The 18655-nt window shown below is 38.0% G+C and overlaps 1 protein-coding gene across 1 annotated transcript in view; it reads left to right on the top strand.

The window, feature by feature from the left end:
* The window catches only part of RGS12 (regulator of G protein signaling 12), a 174815-nt gene extending 163217 nt beyond the window's left edge, over nt 1–11598 (top strand). The window contains exons 17-18 of the mRNA XM_026648073.1: nt 2089–2703; nt 11240–11598. Of these exons, the coding sequence (XP_026503858.1) occupies nt 2089–2703; nt 11240–11598 (974 nt within the window). The remainder of the gene's footprint in view (nt 1–2088; nt 2704–11239) is intronic.
* The last annotated feature ends 7057 nt before the right edge of the window (nt 11599–18655 follow it).

Below are 18655 nucleotides of genomic sequence, written 5' to 3'. Positions count from 1 at the left end.
ACAATAACTTCATGAGGATTTCACTGATGACAGCAGAATTTGCCTTTCCATGTATGTTTTCTGGTATGAAAAAATGAGAGATAATAAAGGTCACAGAGAGGTGAAGGAATAAGATCATTTTAAGGGTTGATATCTTTAGATATTACTCCCCCATCCTCAACCTCAAGGATTATTTGAAACAGTTGCCTATCCCACTAGCTCCAAAATAAAATGTGAAAATCAGAACACATATGCTAGCTAGGGCAAAAATTTAAAATGCATCATTATTACCACCTGATGTAGGGTGACCAGATAGTAACTGTGAAAAAACGGGACAGGGGGTGGGAGGTAATAGGCGCCTATATAAGAAAAAGTCCCCAAAAACGGGACTGTCCCTTTAAAAATGGGACATCTGGTCACCCTAACCTGATGTTCAAACAAAGGGCCTGATCCTGCAAAGAGCTGCACGTGAATGACTTTATATAAGTGAATAATTGTCTGTAGGTTTGGACACAAGGAAGTACCGTAGCTGAAACCCTTGTTGTGAATGGCTGTTTGTTAGTTTCTGAATGTTGCTGCAAAACATGTTAATGTAGTTTTGAATGATTTATTTCTGTTTGCTACTTGAGTAGCTTGTTTTACCCAGTCTTATAAATTCACTTTCTGATTGAGGCCAAGTGAAATATTAACATAATTTGAAGACCTCAGAATTTGAGGCTTTCATATTTTGTTTTGATTTTGTGAAATTGATCCAAGTTTGGGAAAGACCTATTGAATGTTGTAGAGTATTTTTTAATGAAAAATCTTTATGCAATTTGAAATTTCAGGAAGAATCAGCTTTTGCCTAAAACACACACATTTCAAAAATGTTTTATGTTTTGATGTGCATACTCCATTTTGCAAAACTTTGGCAAAAGTTATATTTTGGGGCTACAAAATGCCCCAGATTCAAACTCCATATATTTTCTAACATTTTGCAAATCTATTGAAAATTATTTTCACACAACACTCCTACTGATTCTGCCAAATCACCCAAAAGTAATGTTAGAAAATTGTAAGTAAAGTAAGTTCTAGGAGTGTAACATATGACTTTATATTATGTCAAAAAAACATTGTTGCTAAAACTAAATGTTTTGGTTTTGCAATGAAATTTTTTGATTTTTTTGATTTAGACAATTAGTGTAAACTGGGTTGAAACCACAAAACTGATTTCACTTGGGACCTAAAATGAATTTGAACTTTAATCTCCAGAAATGTAAAGGTAGCAGTAGCTCCTGGAGCTTAATCCAGGGTGTAATCCTGCCCTTCTTCCTGAGTAAGGGGACATGAGTAGGTCCCATGTTAGCAATTTTGAAATTTGGATGATTGGTACCAAAGAGTTAAGTTATCATTGGGTTATTTCTTTTTTGGGAGCAGTATCCTTCTTGGCTCAAGGTCTAAAATTTCTGGTTGCTAAGTTTTGAGGCTTTCCAGAACAAAATAACGAATTGTCCTAAATCACAAAACAACATTATGATAAAAATAAGATTTTGTCTTAAATCTATCTCCATCAAAGAGATTCAAAGTTTTGGCTAAAAGTTCCAGATTGACATATTATTATTAAACAAAAAAAAAGGCTTGTAAAAGGATTGTTTACATTATGGACCAATAAGCTTTCAGAGAGCTGACTATTTTTAAATTGAGGTGTGCAAAGAAGCATCTAGAGTATACAAATGTGCATCCTAATCCTACAATCTGTTAAATTTCAGTAGGACCAGAGCTTTGTTATGTAATAGGAATTAAAAACACGTAAAGGTTCATTTTAATGCATAAAATAGAAAATATGTTTAGGACGCAGACTTGGTATGCAGAATTTTAGCCCAGAGTGAAATGCAGCTGTTCTAAATTGCAAAACTGCTTACAATAGCAATCTTGATTATCTTAATTATAATGCTGCTAGTGAACATTGCTGCAATTGAAAATGTTCCTAATTAACATAAGATCTCATTTCAAGGCAGCATTGAAAATAACTGAAGGTCTTCATTGAGAATAAATATGCTAATGGTTGACATTTTAATGGATTTCATTTTCTGACAAAAGTTTGTCAATTTTTGGTTTTCTTCTAAATAGAGTTTTTTGAACTCATATCCAAAGCTCAAAGTAACAGAGCAGATGACCAACGTGGGCTGCTAAGGAAAGAAGACCTTGTTCTACCCGCTTTTCTTCGTTTACCTCCCAGTGATCCAGAACCACCCTCATCTACACCAGTGAGCTCTAAAGGCCTTAGCAAGAGAATTGCAAAAAATGATGGCAAGGATAAATGTACACAGCCAAGTGGGAAACTGGAGATTACGCAAAACTGTAATGAAAATTCAATTAAGAAAACAGGTCATTCAGAAAATAAACATAAGTCTGCTTTGACAACGCTCAACAGTCAGAAGACTTACAATGTTCCTTTTAGTGCTCCATTGTCTCCAATTCCACATGTACAGGAAAACAATATGACAATATGGAAAAGGCAATCAGGAGAATTACAGGCTGAAGGCATACAGACTATAGATGATGAAAATGTAGCAGACTTGACTCTTGTGGCTGAAGGAGATATTAGTAGCCCTAACAGCACCTTACTGCCGCCACCACCAACACCACTATCAGACATCAGTAAACTCACAGAAGCCAACTATCCACCGCCAACTCCACTGGCAGGTAATCAGGAAAATTCTGGATATCAAAGATCCAATTCAGGTATTTCTAGTTTTTAATAGCCTTTCCTTTTATGTAAAATTATCTTCCCTTTATATTGTTTATCACTAAAACAAACAAACAAAACTATCGCTGCACCTTACATTTTAATTTTAAATAAGTTTTATTGCTTTATTCACTGTTAAGTTACATTTCTGGTTGCCTCCAAAACATATTTTTGTTTGGACTGAGTACGTTTGTGCTAAACAAAATGCAAGCCTTCAAATGACCATTTAGTGTGAGACTTTAATGCACACATTAAAAAACAAACACAATATTTGTTATAATTAAAACAACAAGGAGTCTGGTGGTACCTTAGAGACTAACAGATTTATTTGGGCAAAAGCTTTCATGGGTAAAAAACACTTCTTCAGATGCATGATGGTGTTTTTTTATCCATCTTCAGTGGTTTTTTACCCACGAAAGCTTATGCCCAAATAAGTCTGTTAGTCTTTAAGGTGCCACCAGACACCTTGTTGTTTTTGTGGATACAGACTAACACAGCTACCCCTCTGATGCTATAATTCAGTAATTTACTGTTTACTCTCATACATCACACAATAGTTAAATATCAATATCTGACCTGCTTACCAGTGACTCAGTCCACATTTTCTGAACCATTAGTAACAATGAGACTAAATCATTAGGGTTTTTAGTATCACAAGTTTAATGATTTCCCCCCACACACACCAATTTTTTTTTTTTTTTTAAACATTTGGAAGTTCTGGTGCTGTAGGAAGAACTCTAAATATATATCAAAAACTGCAGCACTGTTTACAGTAAAAAGAAACAGGATAAATCTTGAATATTTTTAATCTTTATCTAATAAATTATATTTTTATCTAAAAATATAACCCATACACCATTTCTTTTTCTCCTTTGGTACCCAAAGTAGTAGATTGCATCTAAAACATAATTCCCAAAGCTTTCATATTTGAAACAGCTTTTTCTAGCAGACCATTTTTAAGAAAATGGAGGACATTAGAATGTAAGTTTCAGCAATATCATGGATCATTATTATTCCTCATAAACATGAACTCATAATAATTGCTATTACCAGAAACAAGAAGTGGTAGATTATGAGTGTTGTGGCATTTACATTTTACAGTCATTGTACTGTACTCTTTAATGAAAAATATGAGAAAAGGTGTCTGTGCTAAAGTTATTTTTGATGTTTCAGTGCCATGATTTGTTTCACATTTCTTTGTGATGTGAAAATATACATTTGAATTATTTATCTTTTTACAGAGAGTATTTAATCCTATTTCTTATCTGTACTGCCAATGAATTGTAAATATTTATTTGATTGTTACATGCTTACAAATGGCAATATGAACTATTGCATCCTGCTGCTCTTAACAAAACAAACTCTATCTTAATAGTATTTGCAAAATGTTCTATAAATGCTACCACTTTAATTCTTTAAATTAGATTTTAAACAGACTTGTAATCCAGATGCGTCCATAAGAGAACACACAAAGTGTATTTAGGACATGTTTATGTACATATTTATATATCTGTGTCAGTGTCCTTTTGATGAGTGTACAAGATGGAATTCAATTTGCATCCTTTTCAATGGGAGCTGATATAAGAACATTTGCACTTAAAAACATTATGAATTTTCAGTATTTTAATGCATGCCATACATTTCTGTGTAACTGCTGTACTTTCACTTTTCTTACTTTCTACTTTCACTTTGTAGAGATCTTTATGTAGTTTTCACATGTATTTTGTATCTTTGTTCTTTCAGGAGTAATAAATTCTATACCTACTTATACAAGACTGGTTTTAAGCTTTGATTTTCTTCATTATTTTAAAAATATTCTGTCTTTGTAGAAACGTAAAGGCCTAATTTAACAGATCGAATGCAATTAAAATGTAAATATTACATTAACCTTAATATATTTTAAATGTCCTAATATTGGTTCATCTATTTAACATAGTGGTATCGGTTCAGATCTTGTAACATACATATTAACAAAATTACAATGAGACAAACTTGACAGTAGAGAAATTATGAGGAGAAAATTTAATATCCTAAATACAGGCCCTTTAAATAGGGCCAGATGTTGCATTTAGATTCTGGCAGCTCCCATTGAAATCAATGGCAGCTGCAGGCACACATATACAGACAGATAAGAGAGCAGATTGGTCTGTAGTACTTATACAGTGTGGGTAGTATGTCTATTGCAATTAAAGTAAACCATGTTATAATTTGAAAAACAAAGTATTTAAATCTTAGAAATCTTTACTTCTCAAATTCCTTGTTTCCTTTTGTCACATACAAAGTGTATTTTGATTCTTTGAGTAAGAACAACGACGACTTGGAATAATAGTAACAACACTGAATTCTCTGAAAAGAGATTCTTTTCTGTCTTTGGGTTCACGGGCTAATCCTTGTACTCAACCATTTCTTTTTCTTACTCTGTAAGAGTCACCAATGTTTCATTGGTCTCTGAAGTGAATTGGTGTTCTCAGTTCAGTTCTAAGTAGAACCACCAACATAATGGCCCCTTCATTTGGCAATCTCAGCTACTGAGACTGAACTATCCTTTTCACTTCTAGAGCTGGGCTCTCCACAGCAGGATTGCAAAGCCTGTTGGAGCACTTATTTTTTAACCTTTTTTGTGGACTGAGGCCTCCATTTTTCCCAATTTGTCAGTATATTCACTTACAGTTGTTGGTCTCTATGAAAGAAAACAAAGCCCTTTTTAACCCGTTGTTGCAATTCCCTGTATGAAGGCAGAGACAGACTTTTTAACAACAGATAACTAATAATCTCCCTGTGGAATTACACCAGAATGTAAAGATTTTCATTTTTATTCTGAGGACAAGTGATCATGTACTTTACCTTTGTGTCACAGGCACCATTGAGAGCTTTTGCCATAATTAAATATGATAGCTTTACACAATTAAATGGAAGCCCTATAAAAATAATCTTAAATTTAAAAAGTACTTTTCATCTCAAAGGTCCAAAGCACTTAATAAAATAATGTGCACACTATAGACCAGTATGGGGATCATTTCATCCCCACTGAAAGGCAGCCATCTCTGGGATGTCTAACAGCTTACAATCCTATTCCCCAACAGCGTAGGACTGTTTCCAGATGAAACTATAGAAGTAATTTGAGGCATACAGAATGCAAATAGCTAGGGCATCAAGGTAAACCCCACTAAGAAGAGTGCCATGGTATATTTAATGATCACAGTGGAAGATCCTCTGATTTAAGTCACATCTGAAATATGGTCCCTCCAGCAGCATATTGGTTCAGTACGGACTCAGAGACTAGGAGACCATCTACAAAATCACCAGTATTAAAAGCCACACCTTGAAGCTACCGTTTTTCTGACCAAAAAGAATTGGATTCTGGTGCCAGTCAAAGCCACTAAGTAATTACGGTAGTTATAGGAATTGTGCCACACAATTTATGTGCTCCTTCTGCTCACAAAACTTGTAGTTAAACAATGTAAAACGTTTTGGAGCAGATCATCGGCTGGTGTAAATCAGCACAGCAGATTGAAGTAAATGGCACTTCTCCTATTTACACTAGCTGAGGATCCTCCCTCCCTAACCTCAGAGATGGAATGCACTAGTTCCCAGTCCTGGCTGGTTTGAGAGTCAGCAAGGTACTTTAAATTTTGCTCTGTTTTATCATATAGCATTGCAGGAGGTCGTGACTATGCCAACAATCCCTAAAATATTTTAATTAGGGTTATGCTTCCTCAAAGTATTATACCCTGAGCATTATACCATGTGTTTGGCGGGTAGATCCTTTTCTAAAATGTCCAAATTATGTTCAGTTACCTTGTGTATGTGTGCACTTGGTCAAATATTTACTCCTGGGGGAATTCTGTGCCCCAAAATTAAAAATTCTGCACACAATATTTTAAAATTCTCCAAAATTCTGCATATTTTATTTGTTAAAATAACATAATATAATCATTCCAGTTTAAATTATTTTGATAATTTATTTCAAAATACCTGTCAACAAGTATGTCAACAATACAGACAACAGCAAAAAAAATCCCCTCAGGAGTAGAGAATTAAAGAAATCCCTACAACAACCCAGTTCCAGCTGGAGGGAGCTGTGTCAGGCCCCCAGAACCCAGACACCTGAACTCCCATCCCTCCAGAGCGCAGATGCAGGGCACCCCCTGGCCCAGACACTTACACCCCTTTTCCCCCAGATCCCGGCCATGGGGCACCCCCAGTCCAGACACCCACACACCCCTCCCGCCAGAGCCCAGCCATGGGGAACTCCCCAGACACGAGCCCCCAGACACCAGGCCCCCCCTACAGAGCCCAGACACCAGCACCCCCAGAGCCTTTACTCCCCCACAGCTTCTTTACTGTCCCACAGGGAACATGATGTGTTGTGGCCCTGCCTTTCCTCACCCAGCTATCTTATTCTTAAACACAATTGCTCTTCTAGAATCATACTAACATAGGGCTGCAATAAACCTTGAGAGATCATGTAGTTTATCCCCCTGCAAAGAGGCAGGACCAAGTATGCATAGAGCACCCCTGACAGGTGTTTGTCTAACCTGTTCTTAAAAATCTCCAATGACAGGGATTCTACAACTTCTCTCGGTAAGCTATTCCAGTGCTTAACTGTCCTGATAGTTAGAAAGGTTTTCCTAATATCTAACAAGAATGATTAAAGATCTTGAGAACATGACCTATGAAGGAAGGCTGAAAGAATTGGGTTTGTTTAGTTTGGAAAAGAGAAGACTGAGAGGGGACATGATAGCAGTTTTCAGGTATCTAAAAGGGTGTCATAAGGAGGAGAGAGAAAACTTGTTCACCTTAGCCTCTAAGGATAGAACAAGAAGCAATGGGCTTAAACTGCAGCAAGGGAGGTTTAGGTTGGACATTAGGAAAAAGTTCCTAACTGTCAGGGTGGTTAAACACTGGAATAAACTGTCTAGGGAAGTTGTGGAAACTCCATCTCTGGAGATATTTAAGAGTAGGTTAGATAAATGTCTATCAGGGATGGTCTAGACAGTATTTGGTCCTGCCATGAGGGCAGGGGACTGGACTCGATGACCTCTTGAGGTCCCTTCCAGTCCTAGAATCTATGAATCTATAAACCTAAATCTTCCTTGCTGCAGATTAAGCCAATTACTTCTTGCCCTACATTCAGTGGACTTTGAGAACAGTTACAGACCAGCCCTCTTTATTACAGCCCTTAATATATTTGAAGACTGTTATCAGGTCCTCCCTCAGTCTTCTTTTCTCAAGACTAATAAACATACTTATTTTTTTAACCTTTCCTTATAGGTCAGTTTTCTAAGCCATTTATCATTTTGATTGCTCTCCTCTGGATTCTTTCCAGTTTGTCCACATCTTTCTTGAAGAGTGGCACCCAAAACTGGAGATTGTACTCCAGCTGAAGCCTAACCAGTGATAAATAAAGCAGAACAATTACCTCCCATGCTTACATCTAACGCTCCTGTTCATGCACCGTAGAATATTAGACTTTTTTGTAACTGCATCACATTGTTGACTCGTATTCAAATTGTGACCCACTATAAACCCCAGATTTGTTTCAGTAGTACTACTACCTAGCCCAGTGGTCCCCAAACTCTTCAGGGTTGCGTCCGCCTTACTCTGTCATTCTTCTGCCCCCACCACCCTGGGGCCCAGAGTGGGGCTGCAGCTCCAGAAAGGGGAAGAACATGTACAGGAGTAAGGGGACCGAGGCTGGGCGTGGGGTGGGGCCAGGGCTCCGGGCGTAGGACCGGCAGCTGGGACCAGGGCCAGGAGCGGAGCTGGGTGGTGCTCTCTGCCTGCACCCTGTGGGGGCTGGCCTGAGCCCCAGCCGCGTCCCCCCCCCGAATATTCCTCCATGCCCCCCAAAGGATGCACGCCCCACAGTTTGGGGACCTCTGACCTAGCCAGTAATTTCCCATTTTGTAGTTGTGCATTTAATTTTTTTTCCTAAGTGTAGTACTTCGCACTTATCTTTATTGAATTTCATCTTGTTGATTTCGGACCAATTCTCCAGTTTATCGAGGTCATTTTGAATTCTAATCCTATCCTCCAAAGTGTTTACAATCCCTCCCAGCTTGGTGTCATCTGAAAATGTTACAAGGCTACTCTCCACTCCACTATCCAAGTTATTAATGAAAATATTGACTAGCACTGGACCCAGCACAGACACCTGCAGGACCCCACTAGATACATCCTCCCAGTTTGAAAGCAACTAATCTTTGAGTGTGGTTTTCAGCCAGTTGTGCATCTACCTTATAGTTATTCCTTCTAAACCACATTTTCCTACTTTCCTACTGTGTCAAAAGTTTTACTAAAATCAAGATATACCACAGGTATTGCTTCCCCCACCATTCACTAGGCCATTATCCCTGTCAAAGAAGGAAATTAGATTGGTTTGGCATGATTTGCACTTGACAAATCCATGTTGGCTATTACTTATCATCCTCTATGGGGTTACAAATTGATTGTTAAATAATTTGTTCCCGTATCTTTACAGGTATCAAAGTTATTCAGACTGATCTATGATTCCTTTTTGTTCCCCTATTTAAAGATATGTACTGTGTTTACACTTCTCCAGCCCTCTGAGACCTCACCCATCCTTTGTGAGTTCTGAAAGATAATTGCTAATGGCTTGGAGATTGCTTCAGCTAGCTCCTTAAGTACCCTTCCCTGAATTTTGTCAGGCCCTGCTGATTTGAATACATTTAACTTATCTAAATAGTCTTTAACCCGTTCCTTCCCTGTTCTGGCATGTATTTCTTCCCTCTTGATGTTAATATTAATTGTGTTATGCACATAGACACAATTAACCTTTCTAGTGAAGACTGAAACAAAATCGGTATTAAACTCCTCAATCTACTTGATGTCATTCATAGGTCTGCTTCACTGCTAAATAGTAGACGTGCATTTTTCTTTGTCTTTCTCTTGCTCCTAGTGTATTTGTAGACCCTCTTCTTTTTGCCTTTTTCTATCCCTTGCTAGGTGTAACTCATTGTGTTTCTTATTCTTTCTGATGGTGTCTCTGCATGCTTGTGCTATTCTTTTGTACCCATCCTTAGCAATTTGTCCATGTTTCCACATTTTGTAGGATTCATTTTTGATTTTCAGGTCATTAAAGAGCTCTTGATGCAGCCATATTGGTGTCTTTCTTATGTTTCTTTCCTGTCTTTCCTTCACATCAGGATAGTTAATTGTTTTGCTTTAATATTGTCTCTCTGAGAAACTGCCAGCTCTCCTGAACAACTTTTTCCCTTAGATGTTTTTCCTATGGGACCTTGCATTCCAGTTCTCCAGGTTTGTTAAAGTTTGCTTTTTTGAAGTCCATTCCCCTTACGCTGATTCTGTCACTCCTTTCTTTCCTTAGAATAATTAAATCTATCATTTCATAGCCACTTTCACCCAAGTTGCCTTTCACCTTCCTCCACCTTCTGAAATGAAATATTGTTCCCAACACATTCCAAGAACATATTGAAGATTTTGTGTTTTCCATATTATTTTTCCAACAGATATCTGGGTAGTTAAAGTTCTCACTTCGGGCAAAATCATGTTTATGATATAGTTAAAACATATTTGCTAACATGACACACTTTCCAAGTGTATGCATACCTTTGAAAATCTCAGCCTGAGTGCTCAGCCCAAAGCACTGATTTTGGGCACTGTACAAAATATGTGAGAGACCTAACAGCATGGATGGGGAAGACTTGGGATATGGGAGCACCAGGGGTATAATCATAGAATCATAGGACTGGAAGGGACCTGATAAGATTGCATGATTAATGCCAGAGAATGGACCCAAGCTGTAACAATTCCTTTCAATTGTGGATACTGTTCTCAGTAGCACCTTAATCTTGTATTTTAAGAAATCAGACATAATCAAGAATTGTCAAAAACAATGAGTCCAGTGGCAAGAATTGTCAAGCATTATTCAAACAATTAAGGTGTGTTCCCCCCCCCCCCCATAACAAGCTAGGTTATTTCTCATCCTACTATATGCTACATTGGGTCTTACACTGAAATCTAACAGTCCATAATTGGCAGCTTTCAGCTTAATAGGGTGAATTGCAACTTCTGGGAACAGATATATCTCTAGCTGAATAAAAATAATATCTCAATAAGGTGATAAATGAGGAAATGTTGTCCTCCCATTTTGTTCCATTATTTTTTCCTCCTCTGGCTGATGCTGGAAATGTTGCATCCTTCCTCTTTGGGTTTGCCCCTGCTGGTGTGAAAATTTTGGGGGAGTCAGTAGAGATTCATCCTGGACAATCATTTTTGTATACACTGGATAATGCTAATTACAATGTCTAAACTAAGAAAGATACAGACTAAATTATGGCAAAATTCACCTGAGGAGGTACCAAACTGGCATTTCCCCCCCGTCCTTAATGGTACATACATAAATCTCCCAGTGGAATAGCAGAATACCCTGGTTAACTACTTGCCATGAGGACCTGAGAGGAGAGTTTGCCCAATGTAATTTAAAGACTGTAACTGTTTACAATAAATCAGAAGATACATAATTTTATTATTATTATTCTTTGTTAGGTATGAACCACAGAAAGAAAAAAGATTCACCAGGGGCTGCAGGAAACTTCTGTGAGCAAAGCTCTCACAAAACAAAGACCAACAGAAGCCTTAATCCTCCTGGTGGTAGGGATAATCTTCCCACTTCTGTAAACAGAATAATTGATGTGGATGGAGTTAAACTGGAAGACAGTGGCACACGATCCTGTGATGATTCAGAAGGGAACCTCAGCTTCGAAGGCTGTATCTCTGAACTGAGATCTTGCCAGGGGAGGATGCGGACAGGAGTTTATAGGACATCAGACCTCCCCTCTCTGATTACTGTCAAGAGTGAGAAAAACAAGGGTGCTGAGAATCAATACAAAGCCACTTTTGTTTAAATCTCTATTTTTAATTAACAGCTTCAACATTTTTGCCTGGCATCGTTAGCAATAGAGCTATGCATTATGGGCATGTTCCTGCAAGTCACTCAGTGCTTTCAATTCCTATTGGCTTCAATGGGCGTTTAAAATAGTCAGCACCTCCCAAGGTCAGACCTTGTATGAATTGGAACCTGTATAATGAAAAGTAGTATTTAAACAAAAGAATTGAGATATTTAATTTTGTTTCTGTCACCTAATGGACTTTCTAATGTTGTTTTCCACATCATGGTTCCTGTTGGTACTTTGACCAAATTGGTGAGATTAAAATTCTCATGGCATATAGCCATCCTTTAATGTCTTTGAGAAAGACAGTCATTTTAAGTCCCACCCAGGTTTTTACAGAATGTGGTTTTGGTTTTTCATCTTAATCTTCTAATGTTTTTTCCTAGTCCACAGTATTCCTTGGTGCTGCTAGACTTGTATATTGGATGTGAAGTGTACTATTCATTATTATTTGGACAGCACTGAGACTCTTTGTCTGGCAAATCTTCCTGTCTATTGATAGCATCTGAGAAATCCAGGGGGAGTTCAATCTTGTTATAAAGATTACCTGAGTGGATATATGCATTCTGGCATGCTTTTTACACGGGCAGGAATCCAGATTCAAGAAAGCCATAAAGCTCATTCAGACAGAGCAATAGCAGCTTCTGTAGCTTGCCTTGGTAACATATCCATAGCAGTGATTTATAAAGCAGCTGCATGGAGGTCATCCAAATCTTTACATGGCAATGTTCTCTCTATGTCTGAGAGTTTATTTTAATCTATAATTAAATATTCCTCTTCCTCCTTCTAGGTTAGATTAGAAGATTAGCTAAAAATACCAAACTAGTGAGTAATTATGAAGGAGGAAGAAAGGATTCTTGCCTGTTCTCTGAATTTATTGTCTCTGCAGATCTACACTTGTTCTTCTTTCTTCCCCATTTCTTTTGAGTTAGTAATGACTCTGGGCAGCTGAAAGAGGTATTGAAGAAATGTGAAGCATGGGCCTCTATCAACCTCTATTTGAAACAGTCTTGAATGTATACATTAAGATGCATATCAGTTCACTGCTTTGAATTGATTCTGGGACTCATGAGGCATATTGCATGGCTCCTAGATTGTGGATCTGCAGAGGGAATAAATCTGGAGAACTACAGTTATTGCTAAGTAATCTCTTTTTCATTGCTCCTCCTTCGTGGAGCTTATCATGAATTGTGAACTTTTTCATAACAGGGAAATGCTGTAGCAAATTAATCAGTTTTTAAAGCTCAGATGTATTTGCAATGTCAAAATGCTTAGCAGATTCTTAAGATTATTCAACAGTAATACAAGACCTTCCCAATGTAAAGAATTATGGGCACAGCTCTATTAACTTCAGTGGAGTTTCACCTATTTACACCAGTAGAAACTTTTGCCCTAGGTTTAGGGAACACATTTGCTAACATTAAACCCAGCTCAGTCAATTGTATGCTTTAGATTGTTTACTTTTTTTTAATACAGTTGTTGGTGGATGAGTAATATATACCTGTCATGAAAAACAGCTGTTCCTTAACAAATATCCAAAATTAAAATTGGACTGAGAATCACACTAAAGTTGTGCTGATACTGCAGTATTGTCTACAGTAGGGGAATTGAAAAGCTCAGGGTATTCATAAGGAAATACAGAGACTTTCAACTCTAGATTAGTGATTCAAATCTGACCTGTGCCAGTGGTGGTGGAAAGCTATCATCGGACTGTAAATGAAGTGAGTTGGTTATGGGAGTCCAGTTCCCTGTGGCTAGATGGCTACATCACAGAAACCCACCATATTTGGCAGTAAGTGCAGTCATCCTGGCAGGGACTGAATAGGCACTGAGCCTGAAGGAACTTCTTATCCCTATTGTAGCCTATAGGTATAGATATTTGCTAGATGAGGCATAGGTATAAGTTAAGGCAATAATGCAATGAGCCTACAAGCTGTTATAAACTAGCATCTGGTGGTTACTTGTCAACACTATAGAGTAGGTAGTTACTGTGGTTAAAGGACATTGGTGATGCAGTATGGGGGAGCTTTCCCTGCTGGTATTCAGCTGCTACTTGTTCTGTGGCTAAATGAAGGACATAAGTCTTCAATGTTTTCATATTGGCTGTAGATTGTAGTCCATAGGATACATTATTCTATATCTTCTTATACTGCATCTATAGGATTAGTATAATTATCTTGAGAGATATTTTAAAACAGCTCTGTATTCTTTAAGATCCATTCCCCATATTGCATCTGTCTTGTGTCATTGACAGCATTATGATACAAATTCACAGCTGCTAGGACAGGTTTTCATCCTTATAAATGTCTATGTTTTCAGCTGAGAGCTTTCGTCTGATCAAAGCAAAGTATCTTCACACGTCAGTAATCCCCAACAAATGGGCTCCTTGCCATCTGCACCTGAACGTGTTGCACCTTGTGGTGTGTCTTTGAAAATCAACGCCTGCCCCAGTGCTGTAGTGAATATTTAAAACTGAAATGCAGTAGTTGGTGTCTATGGTGATTCCTGATCAAAATTTTAGGTGGGACACTGTAACTTGCCTTAGCTCCATGTCTGCTCATCAAAGACCTGATCCTGTAAGTGATCCTCTGTATGCAGAATTCCCATTGAAACCAAAGGGAGTTCTATGACCAAGATCTTAATGACATCTTTGAACATGCCGCCCAGGCCTCTGCTGTCATTACTAGACTTCAGTAGAAACTCAGAGTTATGAACTGACTGGTCAACCACACACCTCATTTGGAATCAGAAGTATGTAATCAGGCAGCAAAGAGAAAAAAAATAAAAAAGAAGCAAATACTGTACACTACAGTACTGTGTTAAACATAAACTACTAAAAAATACAGGGAAAGTTTTTAAAAAAGGTTTGACAAGGTAAGGAAACCGTTTCAGTGCTTGTTTCGTTTAAATTAAGATTTAAAAAAGCAGCATTTTTCTTCTGCATAGTAAAGTTTCAAAGCTGTATTAAGTCGATGTACACCTTTGAAAGACCAATCATAACGTTTTGTTCAGAGTTACGAACATTTCAGAGTTATGAACAACCTCCATTCCCAAGGTGTTCATAACTCTGAGGTTCTACTGTATTCACAGAAGTCCTACTACTTTGCTGTGGAGTCCCCTACTGGAATGTTCACATATGCTCTGTGCCAGGGCATTGGAGCAATTGCCCAGTGTGGATACTTGATTTGAAAGAGCTATTTGGTTAAATTAGAAGTGGGAATGGAGTTATAATATTGGGATGAAGGTGCATTTGTTTCACCCCAGTGGAAAAGCCGTCTTTGTTCATCATAAACCTTTCACCTCTTTTCAAACATAATAATAATTTTAGAAATTAAATAGTTTGCCATTAAAACCTCTCTGTGGCTGCTTAGCTGCTGAGGTGTAAGAAAGATCTGTTGTATTAGATTCTGAGTGCAGCAAACTGGATTTGAAAGAATTGGATATTTAACCCAAGTTCAGAGAAATGAATGATGTAAAAGAAAGCTGCCTTAAAATGGGTTTTCTTAAACGGGGGGGGGAGGGGAAGACACGACAGGACTTGGCAGCATGCCTAGAAAGCACAGGACTGTGAACCAAGGAACTTGGAATACAGGAAAGTAATTCTTCTCTATTTCAGCATTATCATATTCAAAACTGCCCCTGAATATGAGCCACATGTAAACTCCAGCTGTTTAAAAATATGACCCCATACCTTAGGGCTCAAGGCAATATGTTGCTTAATCTTAGAAATAATTAATAATATTAGCTTTACTTTGCAAGATCTGGGAGAATGTAGAAACTAAACCAACACAGTATTACTACTGGAATCAGTTGCCAGGGCTAATGGAGTTAATAAAACAAAATGGATACAGCCAATCCCAGAATGGCATTTTCAAGAGTGATTGTGCTCTGAGCAGTGTCCTACATATTTAACTATTGAGTGATATTATCAACATAATATGGTTTTAAGATGCATTGTTATATTGTGATTTCCACTAAAACTGAGAGCTAGTAGCAATTTTTTTTTAAAAGCAGCTTAATTGATATACTTTTTGATGGCTTAATCCTCTATCTTGTCAATCAATTTTTGAAGACAATCCAGATTATGGACCTTATACTCTTCACTTATGCCAGTTTTACACTGGTGCAGCTCCATTGATTTCAGTGGAGTTATTCCTGTCTTTCCTAACAAGAGTAAATGAGTGCAGAATCTGATCTCTGTTACATTGGTGTACATTTGGAGTAGTTCCACTGACATGATGATGATGTATGTAAGATCAGTATTTAGCCAAGAAGCCTTAAAAATGATGATTCAAGTGAAATCCATATCTATCTATATTTTCACTTAGTTAAAATTAAATTGTTTGTGTAGGGGTTTTTTAATGACTCTCTATCATTTAAATGACAAAAAATAATTTGATTATGATGTTACAGCCCTGATTCAGTCCCCACTTTGGATGATTGCCACTCTGCCATATTGGCCCAAACTTTGGACCCCTCTGCTTTCCAAGCATCTGGATCTGAGCAACTTCCAGGCACTGTGTCTTAGCTGGTTTTAGCTGTGGCCTCTCAGGAACACTTCAAGGGTGCAGACTCCCTTCTTTGAATGTGGGACACTGTGGTCCAACTGCCTTTTGCCCTGTGCTGAACCCCCCAAAAGTGTACCACTAGCTTATGCATGCTCTCCTAGAGTCCACCACCATCAGCACTCCAGAGTATAGTTTAACTCTTTGAGGACCATGTGACGGTTAAAGTAAGGAACACACAAGCTTTGCAAAAGAACTTCTTGTACACTTGTCTCTCAAACAGCACAAGAGAGTTACTGATCTATACAAAACAACAAACACCAGAACACATTTCCCTCTCTCAGAGACCTCGCCATTTCTGAGTCTTTTGGATTCTATTTGGTGTCTTTCGGGGAGTAAGATCCCTTTTGCCACATTCCTCCTTGATGAGTCTTTTGGTTCTGAGAGTGGTTTCACCCCTTGCCAGAGAGCATGTCATTTTAAAAACCAAGTTCTGAGACCTATCTCTGCTTCTCTTCTTATACTGGCATTTTCCATTCTCCGATCCCACTGGGTAGGTTTGCTGGCAGAGAGTTGTTAAAAGTCAATGGGTTGGCCGATAGGCCCCATTGTTCCACTAGGGTATGTCTGTTCAAGGTTTATGGCCTTCTTTCAGTTTCTCAGCTATAGTCTGTTTTCTGCCACAAAATGGTGATTCTAATGCACACTGACCGTTACAAGTACAGTGTTCATAATATCAAATGGGATTCATAATTGGACACAGGCACATTCTCCAAACTGCCACAGGTAATACCCAGAGAAAGCAATGCTACCCAATATTAGTTATGCTGGCCATATTGGACAGCTTCTGAATAGTATTGACAGTGATTACTGTCATTTAGAGTTGTTTCTCCTAACATTTGATATAATATATTAGGATGATACCAGATGCATGTATCCCATAGAGACCAGGTTGCTGTGCAAATAGCATGAGATACCGCAGGATGTACCAATAGGATAGAATAGTGTCAGTGACACCATACAACCACCCTGGGCCAGATTTTCAAAACTACTGAGCTCCCCTTTAGGAAGATCAGTGAAATGGCCAAATATTGGAAAGTGCTCTACATGGGGACGACTGCTGATTGCTGAACACTTTTTAATATCTGGGCACTTCATTTTATTGGTTACAAAGCTTGAGACAAAGTCTTGGACTCAGGTCTGGCTCAGACAATACAGTTTAACAATTTCTTCCCAGTGTACATGGGAAACTAAGAGCATTGCAGCTGCACAAGTTCATCCAGACCACCTAACTCCCCCGCACAGCGCAGTACCTTATGTTTAGAAATTACTCTAATCCTCTGCTACAAGCTATGGGAAGTTTTGGGAACTATGGGATAGGTGCTTCTGAAGTCCCAAAATGCACTGGGACAACAACGGCTGAAAGACACTTTGTGTGGATGTGCCAAACCTCTTCTGTGAAAAACAGTGTTGGTGTGTGGATGGTCTGAACTGCAGCAACGACAAGTAGCACCCCCACCTTTCTCAATCTGCCTGTGTCCTTACAGCAGTTTCCATACTCTGGTGCCTACCCTGCAGGATGTAGAGTGCTGAGCACCCAGGTTAGGTCCATCAGGCCTGCTCCAAAGTCCATTGAACTCCACAGAAAGACTTTTATTGACTTTAAAGGTTCTTGGATCAAGTACAGTGCAAAATAACGAGGAGAAAGTAATTGGTTTTTTTTCCTCTGTGCTATTCATATAAATGTTGCAGTTTAATACATTTTAGAGGAGGATTTGGAAAGCTTTCAAAAGCCAGTATTCAAGTTAGATCATCCCTCTAGATAGCTCTCAAAGCAGCTGTTACTAGAGTGCAGATGAATAACACTAAGAATGTCTTCTAATTAGGTTCAAGTTTATCACTGTTCTATCTTACTATGATATTTCACCTCTGTATTAAATGCTTCATCAGAGTAATAAGGGAAAAGGGAGCAAGCAATCATCTATTGAGCACATTTTTTGCCTAATTATGTGGTGGTGCGAGTGACTATCAATACGGGAAAAATTCACTCCAGCAACAACTTTCTCAAGGATCAGGCCGTTAGTGTAGATCCACCATTATGTTTAGACTGACTACTTGTAATAGTTTCACATAATAATTCATTTGTGAGAAATGTTGGTGGATCAGCTGTTCATAAATTCTGAATGATTTCTAATTCTCTTCAAAATCCCAGGAAGCCTAATATTACGTACAAACCTGCATAGTCTTTAAACTGGAAGACAAGGAAAGAAAGGTGTTTTAATTTTTTACCCTGAGCTTGAATCTGTTGGACTGTGTAAAAATGTTGCTTCTGGAATTTAACTTGTATTCTTGTTTTATTGGTGATTTTGATTTTAAACACCTATATTGTGACTTTGTAATTTGAAAATAGTTATTGGGTTAATTTCTCCATCCACACAAAATTGTTGTGAAATTTTATACAACACAAGAAATCACTGTTTATAGACACATAAATATGTCAAATTAAT

Source organism: Terrapene carolina, unplaced genomic scaffold, assembly GCF_002925995.2.
Source record: "Terrapene carolina triunguis isolate 2854851 unplaced genomic scaffold, T_m_triunguis-2.0 Scaffold66, whole genome shotgun sequence".
Classification (NCBI taxonomy): domain Eukaryota; kingdom Metazoa; phylum Chordata; order Testudines; family Emydidae; genus Terrapene; species Terrapene triunguis.
This window is presented reverse-complemented; position numbering and strand designations above follow the sequence as displayed.